Here is a 15,397-nt window from a genome sequence, read left to right on the forward strand (position 1 = left end):
TCCAAGAACTGGCCGAGGGGTGACACTCAGGCGAAGGCCAGGCAGGTGCTGATGAAAAAGCTTGGCATCCTCGACGTCCAAGGTCTCAACCATGATGGCGCGTTGCTGTGCTACTTTAGCCTATTCAAGGGGCTGTTCACCGACGACACCGCCAATTCACTGACGGCATTGTGTGGCCTCGATGCGGCATCACCGCTGGCAACCACGAACGCCTATATACCTACTAAATCTCAAGGGTACATCCTTGGACTATGTTAGTAATCGTTCGATGCTACAGGAGCTCATGGAGCTCCACATCTTTTGTGTGTGTCCAGCTATGGTGCTTGGGCGGGGCGACAGCCAGAGGCCTATAGTCGCCTCCCCACAACACTGCCTGCACCCTTCGCCCCATAGTTAACTGTAGCATCAACTCTGTGAGCAGCAAACTTTTGCTTTGTATCGCTCTGCCGACAGCCAATGGCTTTTAGATGTATCGGCAAAGCCAATTTGTAGCTCTCAACAACGTATGCCCCCATGTCATTATCTTACTGATTATTGCCTATATCACAGCCATAGAGGGCATCCTGCTTGCCTATATCATAGCCACAGAGGGTGTTTGTATCACAGCCACAGAGGGCATCCTGCAAGCCTCCCTCACATCATTAATTAAAAGGGCTCAATTGGTTTACTTATGACACAGATGAATTGCTAGATACTTAATTGGAACGTCAGTGGCTTGAATGACGGAGTGCGATAGGACTCGGTGTGCGGGTTAGTGAGAACCACTGCTGCCACCATCGTATGTCTATAAGAAATAAAGATGCAAGTTATGGATCATAATGTGGTGCGCAGAACAGTAGGACCAAAATTTGTAAACTCCTATACTGTGCTACCGGCGGAACAGACTAGAGGAGTTTTCCTTGCGGTGAATGAAGACTACTTCGACCTCTCCGACATTGTAATTACCTCGAACGCCATAACCGCGCAGATCAACATGAGGGCCGATGGAACAAGGTGGCAAATTACGGTGGTATACGGCCCGTAGGAAGAGGCAGCCAAACTTCAATTCCTCCAAGAATTGAAGAACATTCCCCCACCGAACCACAATAGATGGCTCATCCTGGGAGATTTCAATCTCATCTACTAGGTGGAAGACAAGAACAACTCCAACCTAAACCAGCGCCTCTTGGGGGCATTTAGAGCGGCGATCGATCATTTGAGGCTCAAAGAAATCAAGCTAAATGGACGCCGCTTCACTTGGAGCAATCAACAGAACAACCCGACGCTCACTAGAATTGACAGACTACTATGTACCCCCGAATGGGACCTGCTCTTCCCCGCGTGTTTCTTACACTCCCTCCCATCGCTCATGTCGGACCATACCCCGCTGCTACTCCAGGGAGAGCTTGACCACCATCAGAGCATGTCCTTCCACTTTGAAAATTACTGGACAAAAATGGAAGGCTTTCAAGATCTGGTCCATAATTCTTGGAATAGGCCGGTCGCCTTGGCCCTACCTATGAAGCGATTGCACATCAAAATGGCACGCGTGGCAAAAGCGATCAAGCGTTGGAAGAAAGACAAGATAGGGGATACGAGGATACAGCTTGCCATAGTAAAAGAGGTACTGTTACAATTAGAAGCAGCCCAAGAGCATAGGCTGCTCACTGCCATGGAGCTTCACCTATGTCGACGCCTCAAATCCTGTAGCACTGGCCTCGCTGCTATTGAAAATCAAGAATCAGACAAAGATCGAGGCTAACATACATCCGATGTGGAGATACTAACATAAAATTTTTCCACAGTAGAGCCAATGCACGACGAAGAAAGAATTACATACATTGTCTACATACGGATGGGGGAATCGCGGTGGCGCACCAAGATAAAGAAAAGGTGATACAAGATTATTCTAGAAACCACATTGGCTCAGCGGTGCCGAGAACGTCCATAATCAACTGGCAATCCCTTGGCTACAATCAACATGATCTCTCTGATCTGGAGGTGCCTTTCTCCCAGGAAGAGATAAAAAACACTATATATTCAATGCCTTCCGACAAAGCACCAGGACCGGATGGCTTTACGGGTGCCTTCTTCAAAGCTTGTTGGGAAACCATTAAAGTTGATGTTATGGAGGCCATGAATAGTTTATTCACAATGAATGCCCAGGGCTTCGAATGGCTTAACTCGGCATCCATTATCCTTCTACCTAAAAAAGCCGATGCAATAAGAGTTACCGATTTTAGACCCATCAGCCTAGCCCATGGCATTGCAAAGATCTTCTCCAAAGTGTTAGCTAACAGACTTGCCCTTCGACTCAACACCCTAGTCTCGAACTGCCAGAGCGCATTTACAAAGAACAGAAGCATCCATGACAATTTTTTGTACGTCTAGGGCGCGGTACAAAGACTACACACAAAGAAGATTCCGGCTTTGTTCATGAAACTAGACATCCACAAAGCCTTTGACACGGTACATTGGGGGTACTTGCTTGAGACTCTACAGGCTCTGGGCTTCGGACAGCGATGGCGTGAGTGGATCTCCATCCTCCTACGTACATCCACCTCGACACCCATGCTGAACGGGCGACAGGGGGCCACTTTTAGCGATGCCAGAGGCGACCGCCAGGGGGATTCGCTTTCACCCATGCTATTCATCCTAGCTATGGACCCGCTGCAACGTTTGCTTGACTTAGCAACCCAACAGGGGATGCTCACCCCCTTACCAATCACGACGGAAAAATGGAGAACCTCGATGTATGCAGATGATGCGGCCATTTTCGTTAGCCCCACGAAAGACGATGTTGAAGCCGTCAAAATCATCCTGCAGGCTTTTGGCGCATTCTCGGGACTCCATATTAATCTACAAAAGAGCTCAGTTCATCCAATCGGTTGTGCAAACGTCGACCTAGACCAAGTCCTATCACCTTTCACCGGTACTAGAGGAGGCTTCCCATGCAAATACTTGGGCCTACAACTCCACATTAGATCGCTGCAAAGGATCCATGTGCAACCTCTCATAGACCGTATTGGGCACAGGCTACCCAAATGGAAAGGGAGATGGCTAAACAGAGCGGGACGCCTCACTCTGGTAACCTCTGTCCTCTCCTCCATGCCAACCTACCACCTGACAGTGTTTCCTCTGGCCGCTTGGGCTAAGAAAAAGATTGACAAAATCAAGAGACCTTTCTTGTGGAAGGGGGAGGAGAATGCAAATGGCGGCCACTGTCTAGTTAACTGGCGTACGGTTACCAGACCAAAAGACCTAGGCGGTTTAGGCGTCCTTGACCTGGAAAGATTTGGGCGAGCCCTCCGATTGAGATGGCAATGGTAAGAATGGGTGGACGAGTCCAAGTCTTGGAGCGCCTCGGAGCTTCCATGTTCTGATGATGACCGCCTCCTCTTCAACTCCTCAATCATTATATCTTTGGGGGATGGTGCAAAGACTAAGTTTTGGCACCACAGTTGGCTCGATGGTCAAGCTCCTAGGTACCTAGCCCCGAACTTGTTCCGCCTAGTCTCAAGGACAAACCGAACAGTGCAACAAGAGCTCCGCAACAACAACTAGATGCATAAACTAGGAAGGAAAATCACCTCGGCTATCCACATAGAGGAGTTTGTGTCCCTTTGGATACGAATACAGGACATGCACCTATAACAGAGCATCTAGGACTCCATTTGGCGTTGGACCAATGATGGGAATTACTCCACCCGATCGGCCTACAAAATCCAATTCAGAGGTTCGTTTCTCGCCTTCCGTACGGACTTGATTTGGAAAGCGCTTGTGGAGAATAAATGCAAGATCTTCGCCTGAATCTTAGTGTAAGATAAAATTCTAACGGCACAAAACCTACAAAAGAGAGGGTGGCCACACTAACAACAGTGCGTGCTGTGCAACGGTCCCTTAGAGACAGGCCCCCACCTATGCCTTTGTTGCCCGTTTGCTAAGGCGGTGTGGGATCAAATTCTCTCGTGGGAAAACTTCACTCAAATCCAACAACAGCACCAGGTAAACCCCACCCATATCAAGTCATGGTGGCAAGACGCGACAGCAAAAGTGCCAAGATCTGAGCGTAGAAGGCTTAACAGGGTAGTTATCTACACCTTTTGGAATATATGGAAAGAGAGAAATAGAAGAATTTTCGATAACATGTTTCAAACGGTGCCGCAAGTGGCCGCAAGGATAAAGAAAGACATAGAGCAAAGGAAGAGAGTATTTGATTGCGTTTAGCTCACATGCGTATGGGGGGTTGAAATCATAATCACGTTTGTCCTTTGATTGTACATAAACTCTCTTTTCCTATCTTAATTGAAAGAGAGAGCTCCTGCCAGTACGTTAAAAACGCTATCCTTTTTCTTCCCGAAGCCGGGATGGATGGCTATCGGTTAGTTCCAGTTCGGCAGTTCCAACCTCCAACAGCTACTGTTGTGAGCTGGATAGCGAACTGGGCCGCGGTGCAGAGAAAGCCAGCGAGCTGTTTCCTCCGCAGGGCCCGTGCCAAACTCCTGTCGCGGTCGCCGGTGCCGGCCCAAGCTTGCTTTCAGCTCAAGCTTACCTCGACAGACGTTTGAGAGAATCGAGGTTGGAATGGATGACTGAACTCGAGCTGTGGCTGTCGAGTAACTGAGTGAGTGGCAGTCAGTTCTGCTTCTGCAGAGCAAAAGTTTCACTTGCCATGCTCGCTACTGCTGGTTTTGCTTTCCGTTTTCAGAATACCATACCAGGAGCAATCGGCGACATGGCCACCAGATGGTTTTGCTTTTTTTTTTTGCATTGCGTGTGAATTGCCGTGGAAGTAGTAGCGGTCCCGTTCATGGAACCAGGAGAGTATGGGCACGGTGTCAATCGGTTGAGCAAGTGGTTGTATGTATGCCGAAGTGGCTGGGCCCTTAGGCTATCGTCTGCCGACTCCCGTCATCTCCAACAGTTGCTGCAACCACGTCTCTCGCTTGGTTGAGAACTGAATTTACTACTTTCTCTCCGTTCCAAGTTATAAAACATTTTAGCTTTTTTCTAAATATACATTGTTTTTACTAGATATCTAAATATGTGTATATCTAAGTACACGGCAAAAACTAAAACATCAATAATTTGGAACGGAGGGAGTAAGGAGTATGTAGTAATATATTCTGAATTCTTTTGCTTGTGGGTTTGGGCGTTTGGCGAGCTTATCGATGATGAGTTACCCTGGCCTGCTTTGGGCAATTGGGCTCATGGAGAGTCTAAGTAATGGTGTTGGCTTCAGTGCACTGAATCAGTTGGTGGTGAAACCCGAGTTCATGCAGCTCTTTCTTCAGGAGGATCGTGGCCGATAAAGCAATCGTATAACGATAGTTTTTGGGCCGAATTGGCAGTCCATGGGCCGTAGGCCGTGACCCATAATCAAAGCCCACTAACAACGCTCCTTTCACGGCCAATGAATCAAATCGTATAATGATGGTTTTTAGGCCAAATTGGTTAGTAGCCTCATTAAAGTTTAGACGAAGTTGTAGCCCATGGGCTATATGACGTGGCCTGCCTTGTATATGGACATGAAAATTGTAAATAAAAATATTTAGATCTCATGAAATATCTCTAGAAGCTTATAAAAATTATATTTAGCTCTAGAAAATGGGAACAATATCCAAAGAAATCTAAATTTTTGCCAAAACATTACGATTTTAGTATCTATCTCAAACTTTCCATAACAAAAATAAGAAAATGCATCTAGTATTCTAAAACTTGTTGCATTCATGCTAACTGCAACTCATGTTTCTGTTGTAATTTTTTTCTCAAAACGTGTTTAAACATTGATTATAATATTTTGATAATTTAACATATTTTTGTAAAAAACATTTATCAATTTTCTAGAGCTAAATTTAATTATTGGAAACTTCTAGAGATACTTTCATGAGCTATAGATACTTTTATTTAAATCTGTACTGTACCAATTTATCTTTAGATTTTTCTCAAAACTTTAAGAAGCTCAGAATCATTTTTCATGGTTTAAAAATCTTTTCAGATATTTTTTCGGTCTTTTCAACTAAAGTGGATGGCAACCACTTCTGACTCATGGTTTTGAGAGTTGAGAGGACATGATGTCTTATTTTAAAGTTTGAGTAGAAAATTCCTACCACATGGATAGTTTTTTTTTGCGACTTAGAGATTTTATTCAGGAATCATCAGGGTTACAATCATGAGTCAACAGGTGAGCTACACAGGTTGACTTACACACGGATAGTTAAGAAGATAAAATAGACCTTTTTTCACCGAGTAATTATCGTGCCAATAATCCGTTCTCTTTTTCTCCATCTGGCCCAGTTCTGCTTGAGGCGGTAAAGCAGTCAGCACACACTTTTTGATCAAGACGCGGGCCACAATCATCCATTGTTTGTCTACCTGCCGTTAGTTGTTCGAATTGGCAGCAATCCCGAGAACAGTAGGGCAGGATGCGGCGGCAGCGGCTTTTGTTCGCCTGCCTCTAGACGTGGACCAGAATTATCATACTCTCCTTTCTGCATTTCTCTTAAAAAAATTCGAAACAAGTTGCTAGTGTTGGACTTGGAGCCCCTGAGCTACGAATATGACAGCCACGGCCAAAGCCCACTAACAACGCCATGATTAATACGCTTGCTTGCTTGTTGCTTCCATGACAGAGTCATCATTCATTTCAGACTGCAAAACTACTACTTTTTTTTTTCTAAAAAAAAGAGGGAGAAGGTTTCAAAGCTACTCTTTTCCATGTCTGAACATCTTCATTCTTCCCTTCCTTTTTTTAGAAAAGAAAATGAAACCTTTGCACCTGAAATTCCTAGGAAGCATTCTAGTAGCAGTAGATCAGACACGGCCTTCACGCCTGCAGCTGCAGCCTAGCCTAGGGCAACTCCGCATCTGCTCATCGTGGCACTCCTAGTTTGTTCGCATCTGCCGCTCACCGGATGTTCAGGCTTCGAGAGGCGACCATGTTCGTTTTTCTCCTTCTAGTAAACATTCGCCTGGTGGCTGATACGAAAGGCGCTAACGACAGGAGAAAGAGCAGGAATGTACTCCACTCACATAAATAAGCACTGCTACCCTGTGGTAAGAATGAGACCAATGCTCATCTTTTCTTTCATTATGACTTTGCTCGAGCTATTTGGTTTTCATCTGATCCTCCACTACGGACAGATACTTTGACAGATGAGGATGATGGGATCCAACTAATTCTAACCACTATTATAAACCAGCCCACGCCTGATTACCTGTTGTAAAAAAATTTAACAGTACTTTGGTACATTTGGAAAGCCAGAAATGACAAAAGATTTAGCAGGAAAAATTGGACACCTTGGCAAGTCCACCATGCTGTAGCAGCAGACATGATTACAATATATTTTGGGAGAATTATTTATTTGACATCGAAACAAATCAGTGTTTCGTATTTGGCACTCAAAAATTTGAACTTTCCTATTTGACATCAAGTTAAAATTTCCTTTCTTAAATGGCACTGCCGTCCATTTTCATTGCTTATCTGTTAGTTGACTGCCAGTTTTTTCTCCCTTTTCCAATGTACTCCTCTGTTTACGTAAGACTGAAATTTAACCAAAACCGAGCCCCAGAATCCCAGATCCCGCGACCTTCTTCCCCGGCTCTGTTGCGCCACTGTACGAGGCTGCCCACGAGTTTGACCAGGACGTGCTCGTCTCCGTCGACACCGCCGTGGATATGGTGTACTTCGCCCTCGAGTTCGACCGAGGCGTGCCCGTCTCCGTCTCCGCCGCCTCCAACCTCGTCCAGAACTCCACCAGCGCTTCCGCGCTCCGCTCGCTCGTCCACTACTCCATGTCCGGGCGCTGGCCCGGGTACACCTCTGTCCCCATCAGCCCCAGCGGCCCCGAGGAGATGGACATGAACACCAGCGCCTCGGTCACCGGCGTGACGCTCGCCAGGAAGTCCGACTCCGTCAGCTCCGCCCCGGCATCCGGATCCGGCATCGGCTGCATGGTGAGGTTGGGCCCGCTCATGTCCGCATGGAACGTTGAGCCCAGCCTGGTGACGGTGGCGCTGGTCTCCACGAGGTCCGCGACGCAGTCCATCGCCGGCCTCCACGGCGTGTCCGAGCTCACCACCACGCAGCAGCCCCGACTCTCCTACCACCACGGGATGCGAGCAGGCCACCCCGCGGGAGGCCGCCCCCGGCCTCTGCTCGACGAGCCGCGTACCCGTGCTGGGGCCAGCGTCGGCGCGCTCCGAGGCGTGCTCATGTAGGCCATGCTCACCTTCGCGCGGCCATGGCGTAGTGGAGGGCGAGGCCGACCACCATCTGGGCGACAGCAGCGCCTTCCGCGGGCGACAACTCCACACCAGCAGCGCTCCAGCCTCCAACAGCAAGTGAAACAGTGAAACGCTCCCGGCCCCAGCTGCTTGTTATGCCGAACGCTTCTGCTGGGTGCTCGTAGCGCTGTGCCGCCATGCCCGCCGCACATGCGCGGACCCCAGGGCCCATTGCCCTCGTGGCCCCGTGCCGTGCTCTGGCTTCCCTTCTGAACTCTGGACTGATCCCCCTCCCTCTCCCGGCCTCCCCTGCCCCCGACGCCTCGGGCGCAAGCTCCGAAAGCACCGCCCGCTCCCACACCCGGCACGAGGCGGAGGCCGGAGGCCACTCGCCACCCACCCCGTCACACACACCCAGCTGACTCGCCCTGCCTCCTCCTACCTCCGTCGCTCTTCCCGTGAAACCCTCCAGGATCCAACGAAAAAGGCGAAATCTCTGAACCACACCGCCATAATCACACACACGCCAACCGGCGGCCTAGCGGACGCGGCCGTCCTTTTTCTCACCCCCCTCGCGCGTCAGTAAGGGCAAGGCAGTGGGTACTGGGGAAGACAGACACGCGCCATGCCGCACCGCAATGCCGGCGCCCGATCGTGCCGCGGCAAGGAGCGGTGCCGGGGGCACCTCCGCGGCCACGCACACCTCACCAACTGCATCCACCTCCAACACCACCATGGGCACGTGCACGGTCACGGGGGAGCGGGAGCAGGAGGCGCGTCGTCGTCGAGCCGGAGGCAGAGCCCGGCGTCCGTTCATGGAACCAGGAGAGTATGGGCACGGTGTCAATCGGTTGAGCAAGTGGTTGTATGTATGCCGAAGTGGCTGGGCCCTTAGGCTATCGTCTGCCGACTCCCGTCATCTCCAACAGTTGCTGCAACCACGTCTCTCACTTGGTTGAGAACTGAATTTACTGCTTTCTCTCCGTTCCAAATTATAAAACATTTTAGCTTTTTTCTAAATATACATTGTTTTTACTATATATCTAAACATGTGTATATCTAAGTATACGGCAAAAACTATGTATCTAAAAATCAAAACATCAATAATTTGGAACGGAGGGAGGAAGGAGTATGTAGTAATATATTCTGAATTCTTTTGCTTGTGGGTTTGGGCGTTTGGCGAGCTTATCGATGATGAGTTACCCTGGCCTGCTTTGGGCAATTGGGCTCATGGAGAGTCTAAATAATGGTGTTGGCTTCAGTGCACTGAATCGGTTGGTGGTGAAACCCGAGTTCATGCAGCTCTTTCTTCAGGAGGATCGTGGCCGATAAAGCAATCGTATAACGATAGTTTTTGGGCCGAATTGGCAGCCCATGGGCCGTAGGCCGTGACCCATAATCAAAGCCCACTAACAACGCTCCTTTCACGGCCAATGAATCAAATCGTATAATGATGGTTTTAGGCCAAATTGGTTAGTAGCCTCATTAAAGTTTAGACGAAGCTGTAGCCCATGGGCTATATGACGTGGCCTGCCTTGTATATGGACATGAAAATTGTAAATAAAAATATTTAGATATCATGAAATATCTCTAGAAGCTTATAAAAAAATTATTTAGCTCTAGAAAATGGGAACAATATCCAAAGAAATCTAATTTTTTGCCAAAACATTACGATTTTAGTATCTATCTCAAACTTTCCATAACAAAAATAAGAAAATGCATCTAGTATTCTAAAAACTTGTTGCATTCATGCTAACTGCAACTCATGTTTCTGTTGTAATTTTTTTTTGCAAAACGTGTTTAAACATTGATTATAATATTTTGATAATTTAACATATTTTTGTAAAAAAACATTTCTCAATTTTCTAGAGCTAAATTTAATTATTGGAAACTTCTAGAGATACTTTCATGAGCTATAGATACTTTTATTTAAATCTGTACTGTACCAATTTATCTTTAGATTTTTCTCAAAACTTTAAGAAGCTCATAATCATTTTTCATGGTTTAAAAATCTTATCATATATTTTTTCGGTCTTTTCAACTAAAGTGGATGGCAACCACTTCTGACCGACGGTTTTGAGAGTTGAGAGGACATGATGTCTTATTTTAAAGTTTGAGTAGAAAATTCCTACCACATGGATAGTTTTTTTTTTGCGACTTAGAGATTTTATTCAGGAATCATCAGGGTTACAATCATGAGTCAACAGGTGAGCTACACAGGTTGACTTACACACGGATAGTTAAGAAGATAAAATAGACCTTTTTTCACCGAGTGATTATCGTGCCAATAATCCGTTCTCTTTTTCTCCATCTGGCCCAGTTCTGCTTGAGGCGGTAAAGCAGTCAGCACACACTTTTTGATCAAGACGCGGGCCACAATCATCCATTGTTTGTCTCTGTCTGGCCTACCTGCCGTTAGTTGTTTCGAATTCGCTTGAATTTATCAGCTGGCTTATCAGTTAAATTCTACAGTATTTCTCTCTCACAACAAAACAGTCTCAGCCGACTTTAATACGAGTCGAATAGGCCCTTGTTCGCCTGCCTCTAGACGTGGACCAGAATTTTCATACTCCTTTCTTCATTTCTCTTAAAAAAATTCAAAACAAGTTGCTAGTGTTGGACTTGGAGCCCCTGAGCTACGAATATGACTGCCACGGCCAAAGCCCACTAACAACGCCATGATTAATACGCTTGCTTGCTTGTTGCTTCCATGACAGAGTCATTCATTTCAGACTGCAAAACTACTACTTTTTTTGTAAAAAAAAAGAGGGAGAGGGTTTCAAAGCTACTCCTTTCCATGTCTGAACATCTTCATTCTTCCCTTCCTTTTTTTAGAAAAGAAAATGAAACCTTTGCACCTGAAATTCCTAGGAAGCATTCTAGTAGCAGTAGATCAGACACTGCCAGCAGATAGCTAGATTCCCAGCCTTCACGCCTGCAGCTGCAGCCTAGCCTAGGATATACTTCGGCCATCGGGCCGGCCCGGCTCGGCACGGCCCGAGCACGGGCCAGGCACGGCCTGGAGGATGTCGGGCCGGCACGGCACGCCGTGCCTCCCGTGCCGTGCCGCTGCGGGCCTCGTGCCTTGCCATCAGCCCAAGCATGGGTCTGTGGGCCTAAATCCGTGCTGGACCGGCCTGCTAGGCACGGCCAAATCACCAGGCCATGCCAGTCCGAGGCCCGTAGGTTCAAAACACATCAAAAAATCATCTCAACAAGAAGTATTTAAATTTGAAGTATTTTTTTTCCCAGAAGAGCTTCAAACCAAAATCAAAACCATACACACAGAGAACAAGAGGAAATTAAAAGGATAACTGAGCTGTGTGCAATGCTGTCTCATTAAAAACCTTTCTGGGTAAAACTCACCCTTGTGAGAAACCCCAGAAAGGAAAAAAGAGTGCAGCACAGCTCTTATAAGTCTTAAACATGTTCAAAGGTTTACATGATACATCACAGATACAGATCATAATCAAGTCTCAGGCTCTCAGCTCACCTCTCAAGTTTCACACTCTCACTGTCTCAATCTCAACTCTCAACTCAAGAACCACCAGATGCAGAAGCCACAAATGCAAATGTGCTAATAGAAGGAGCCTCAGAAGTAGATGCATCTTCATCAAGATAGAGATGCTCGAAGGAGTCTACCAGTTCTTGGTTGTCAACATCATGCTGCAGTCTTCTTTCACCCAGCTCCCAATATTTTATGCAAGCAAGCATCTCCACATGTTCAGGCAATAGTCGACGGCGCCGCTCCTCAAGTATTCTTCCTGTCAAGCTGAAACAAGATTCTGAAGACACTGTTGAAACATGAACTGACATAATATCTCTAGCCATGATAGAAAGCACTGGATATATTAGCTTATGGTCACGCCACCAGAGAAATAGATCAAAGTCATCCTCATATGCAGTGACATTGTCACTGTCCAGATAAGCAGATAGCTCACAAGCAGCAGCAGAAGTAGATAAAGGACTGGGAGCAGAGGTAGGGGAAGGTCCAACAACACCAGATGCTCCAAGGCCTCCAAAAATTCTTCCCCATGCCTGCTTCCTCTTACCTGTGATGCTTGCAGGTTGTGCAGCCCTCCTTTAAGACCTAGTTGCACCAAACTTTTCTTCATACTTGTTAAACAACTTGAAAATTTCAGTTTTCACAATACCATAATAAGAACTGTAGTCAAAACCAGTTTTTTGTTGCATTATGGTAAGAACATTAAATAAACCTCTCATTTTACCTCTAGGATCAAGAATGAATGCAAATGAATACATCAGAGGTATGTCCTTCCAGTATTTTAGGTATTTAAGCTTCATAGGATAGACAATAGAAAACAAATTCTGATCCTTTGAACTTTCATGCAAATGAGTTATAATATCTAGCAGATGGTGCAGAATAAGTGAACTAGTTGGATAGTAAACACCAGAAAGAGTGACTGTGGAGTCATAAAAAACTTCCAGGAATTCAAGTATTTTATCAGCAATATACCAGTGACTTGCAGTTAACAACGTTGTGCCATAGTTGGAATTAATGAACACAGAAAAAACATCCTTATATGGAAGCAGGTGTTTAAGCATAAGATATGTAGCATTCCATCTAACATCCATATCCAAACCAAACTTTCTAGGTCTAACACCCTTAGCAATGCAAAAGTTATTGAACAAAGCAATCCTTTGATTAGATGAATTCAAAAAGTTAATAGCAGTTCTGAAATCCTCAGTGTAAGGTTTGAACCTTTTTAAGCCAGATTTTACTATCAGATTAATAATATGGCAAGCACAACGTTGATGCACAAGATGATACTTAACCTTATTAGGATCTGAAGGTGTAGGTGCAGGTTCAGAACCTAGATAACCAGCAAACATAGGTGTCAATGTTTCCATAGCCTTAGCATTAGAAGAAGCATTGTCAAGAGTAACAGAGAACACCTTGTCAAGCAAACCAAATTCTTCAATCACACAAGCAACTTTTTCTGCAATATTCTCACCAATACTGTTTTACCTCAATCAAGCAGAGACCAATTACCTTTTTCTGCAACTCCCAGTCAACAGTCACATAATGAGCAACAACACTGATATAGTCTTCCTTTGCATTACCAGACCAAATGTCTGATGTTAGACCAACAGAAGAAGCACCAGACAACACACAGTTCTTAATTATATTACGTCGTTCATTAAAAAGTTTGCTAAGATCTCTAGTGGTGGTCTGTCTAGAGAACTTAACAAACCTAGGATTATGAGCTCTAACAATGTATTCTTCCCAAGCATCAGTCTCACCAATTCCTAAAGGCAGATCAAGCTTAGCAATCAAACGACATAATTCAGATCTACCAACTTCAGGTTTATAATCCCAGTTATAAACAGAACCATCAGGATTGTATGAAAGCCTAGATTGAACCCTAGCACGTTGATTAGTTTTAATCCTACATGATTTTTGGTGCCTTTTTAAGTGACCAGTGCCAGCAGTAGATCTAGCAGACAAGGTAGATTTGCACATCTTACAAATAGCCTTGGTGCAAATTCTAGAACCATTAATAACCTCATAGATCTCCTCAAAATCAGCCCACATAGGCGATTTGCGCTTACTATTGTTACCTGTACCAGCAACCGAAGGAGCAGAGCCGTTGGAGTTCGCAGTCGCCGTCGCCCCTTCGCCACCGTCCGCGTCCACATCGATCGAAGCAGCAGAGCCGTCCCCAAGATCGATACCGAACAACGCAGCAGCATCGGCTCGAGTGTCGTCGTCGTTCTCGCCCTCTGGGGCCAGGCTAACCGGTAGGAGGCCATCCTCGTCGGCCATGGCCGCCTCTCCAGCCCTGTTCCTCGACGGTGCGGGTGGCCGCCTTGCTCACTCTAAGCCGCAGCTAGAAGACGATGCATCGGCTACCGACCTGCGAAACAATGGAAGAAGAAGAAATCAGAAGCATACATTGAAAGAAAAAGAAGGAATTAGAACATGGTTAGGGTTAGGGTTTCACCTGCACAGCCGGAGCTCGGTGCCGGAGAAGACGACGAGAGAGAAGACGACACTCAGTCAGCAACGACGGTGGACGGTGGAGGAGGGACAAACAGAGACAACCAACTCACATAATCAATGAGATCTAGAGGGGAGATAGGGAGAGGGAGAAGGGAGAGGCGGAGAGGGAACAGGGAGGGGATCAGGTAGGAGGAGTAGAGAGCTACTCGCCGGTGGTAGGCGGATCATCGAGGTCACCTCACCGGAGTCGGGGAGGACAGAGACCGTGAGACCCGAGAGCGAGGCGAGGCGAGGCAATGAGCAAGGGTTTGGGGTGTGAGAGCCGCCGTGGCCGCGGCGTGCGCTTATATATGAGGAGGGGGGGAGGCATCGAGGTCACCTCGCCGGAGTCGGGGAGGACGGAGGCGAGACCTCGAGGGCAAGAGCCGAGAGCGAGGCGAGGCGAGAGAGACGAGAGCGAGGCAAGAGAGATGAGAAATGAGCTAGGGTTCGGGGTGTGAGAGCCGTCATGGCCGTGGCGTGCGGCTTATATATGAGGAGCGGGGGGAGGCGGGGCGGCTGGGCCGAGCAGCGCGCTGGGCCGCGGAGAGGCCGGGAGCGAGAGGGGAGGAGGCCAGGAGGGGGAGGGCCGAAGGGGGGTGGCCAGGCCGCTACCGGGCCGGCTGTCTTAGGCCGGGCCGTGCCGTGCTGGCCCATGTGCCTGAGCAGCGGCCCAAGCATGGCCTGCTCCCTCGGGCCGGGCCGGCCTAGGCCCGCATGTCATTGGGCCGGGCCGTGCTCATGTCGGGCTAAAAAAACGGGCTTCGTGCCGTGCCATCGTGCCTCAGGCTACATGGCCAAGTATAGCCTAGGAGGGCAACTCCGCATCTCATCGTGGCACACTGGATGTTCAGGCTTCGAGAGGCGACCATGTTCGTTTTTCTCCTTCTAGTAGATGTATAGTACTAGGAGGCGCCGTCTAGGTCTAGCCCATGGCCTACGACTGGAGGGGCGACAAAAGGCAAATCTGCGAGCTTTTTCTATGGCTGATCCGTCGTAGCTGCTTCGCTCGAGAAGCGCAAAAAAGGGATGCAAAGTGTGGAGCAGAGACTCGCGTGGAAGATGGAGCTTGCCTCAGTGCATCACCAATAATCTTCAGGATTTTTTTATCTCAAAACTTAAAGATATGCATCACGATCGAAAATGTCTGCCTCTGCTTGCTCCATGGTAGAAAGGAGACAAAGCCAT

At 47.4% G+C, this 15,397-nt stretch overlaps 1 protein-coding gene across 1 annotated transcript; it reads right to left on the bottom strand.

Annotated features, from left to right (window-relative positions):
- Nucleotides 1–11,742: 11,742 nt before the first annotated feature.
- Nucleotides 11,743–13,993, bottom strand: LOC136511352 (zinc finger BED domain-containing protein RICESLEEPER 2-like). Its single transcript, XM_066505444.1, has 3 exons — nucleotides 13,220–13,993; nucleotides 12,323–13,122; nucleotides 11,743–12,172 (listed from the first exon to the last, which is right to left on the bottom strand). Exons 1-3 carry the CDS (start codon nucleotides 13,991–13,993, stop codon nucleotides 11,743–11,745), a joined length of 2,004 nt encoding a protein of 667 aa, XP_066361541.1.
- Between the last annotated feature and the right edge of the window lie 1,404 nt (nucleotides 13,994–15,397).

Source organism: Miscanthus floridulus, chromosome 16 (genome assembly GCF_019320115.1).
Source record: "Miscanthus floridulus cultivar M001 chromosome 16, ASM1932011v1, whole genome shotgun sequence".
Taxonomy (NCBI): domain Eukaryota; kingdom Viridiplantae; phylum Streptophyta; class Magnoliopsida; order Poales; family Poaceae; genus Miscanthus; species Miscanthus floridulus.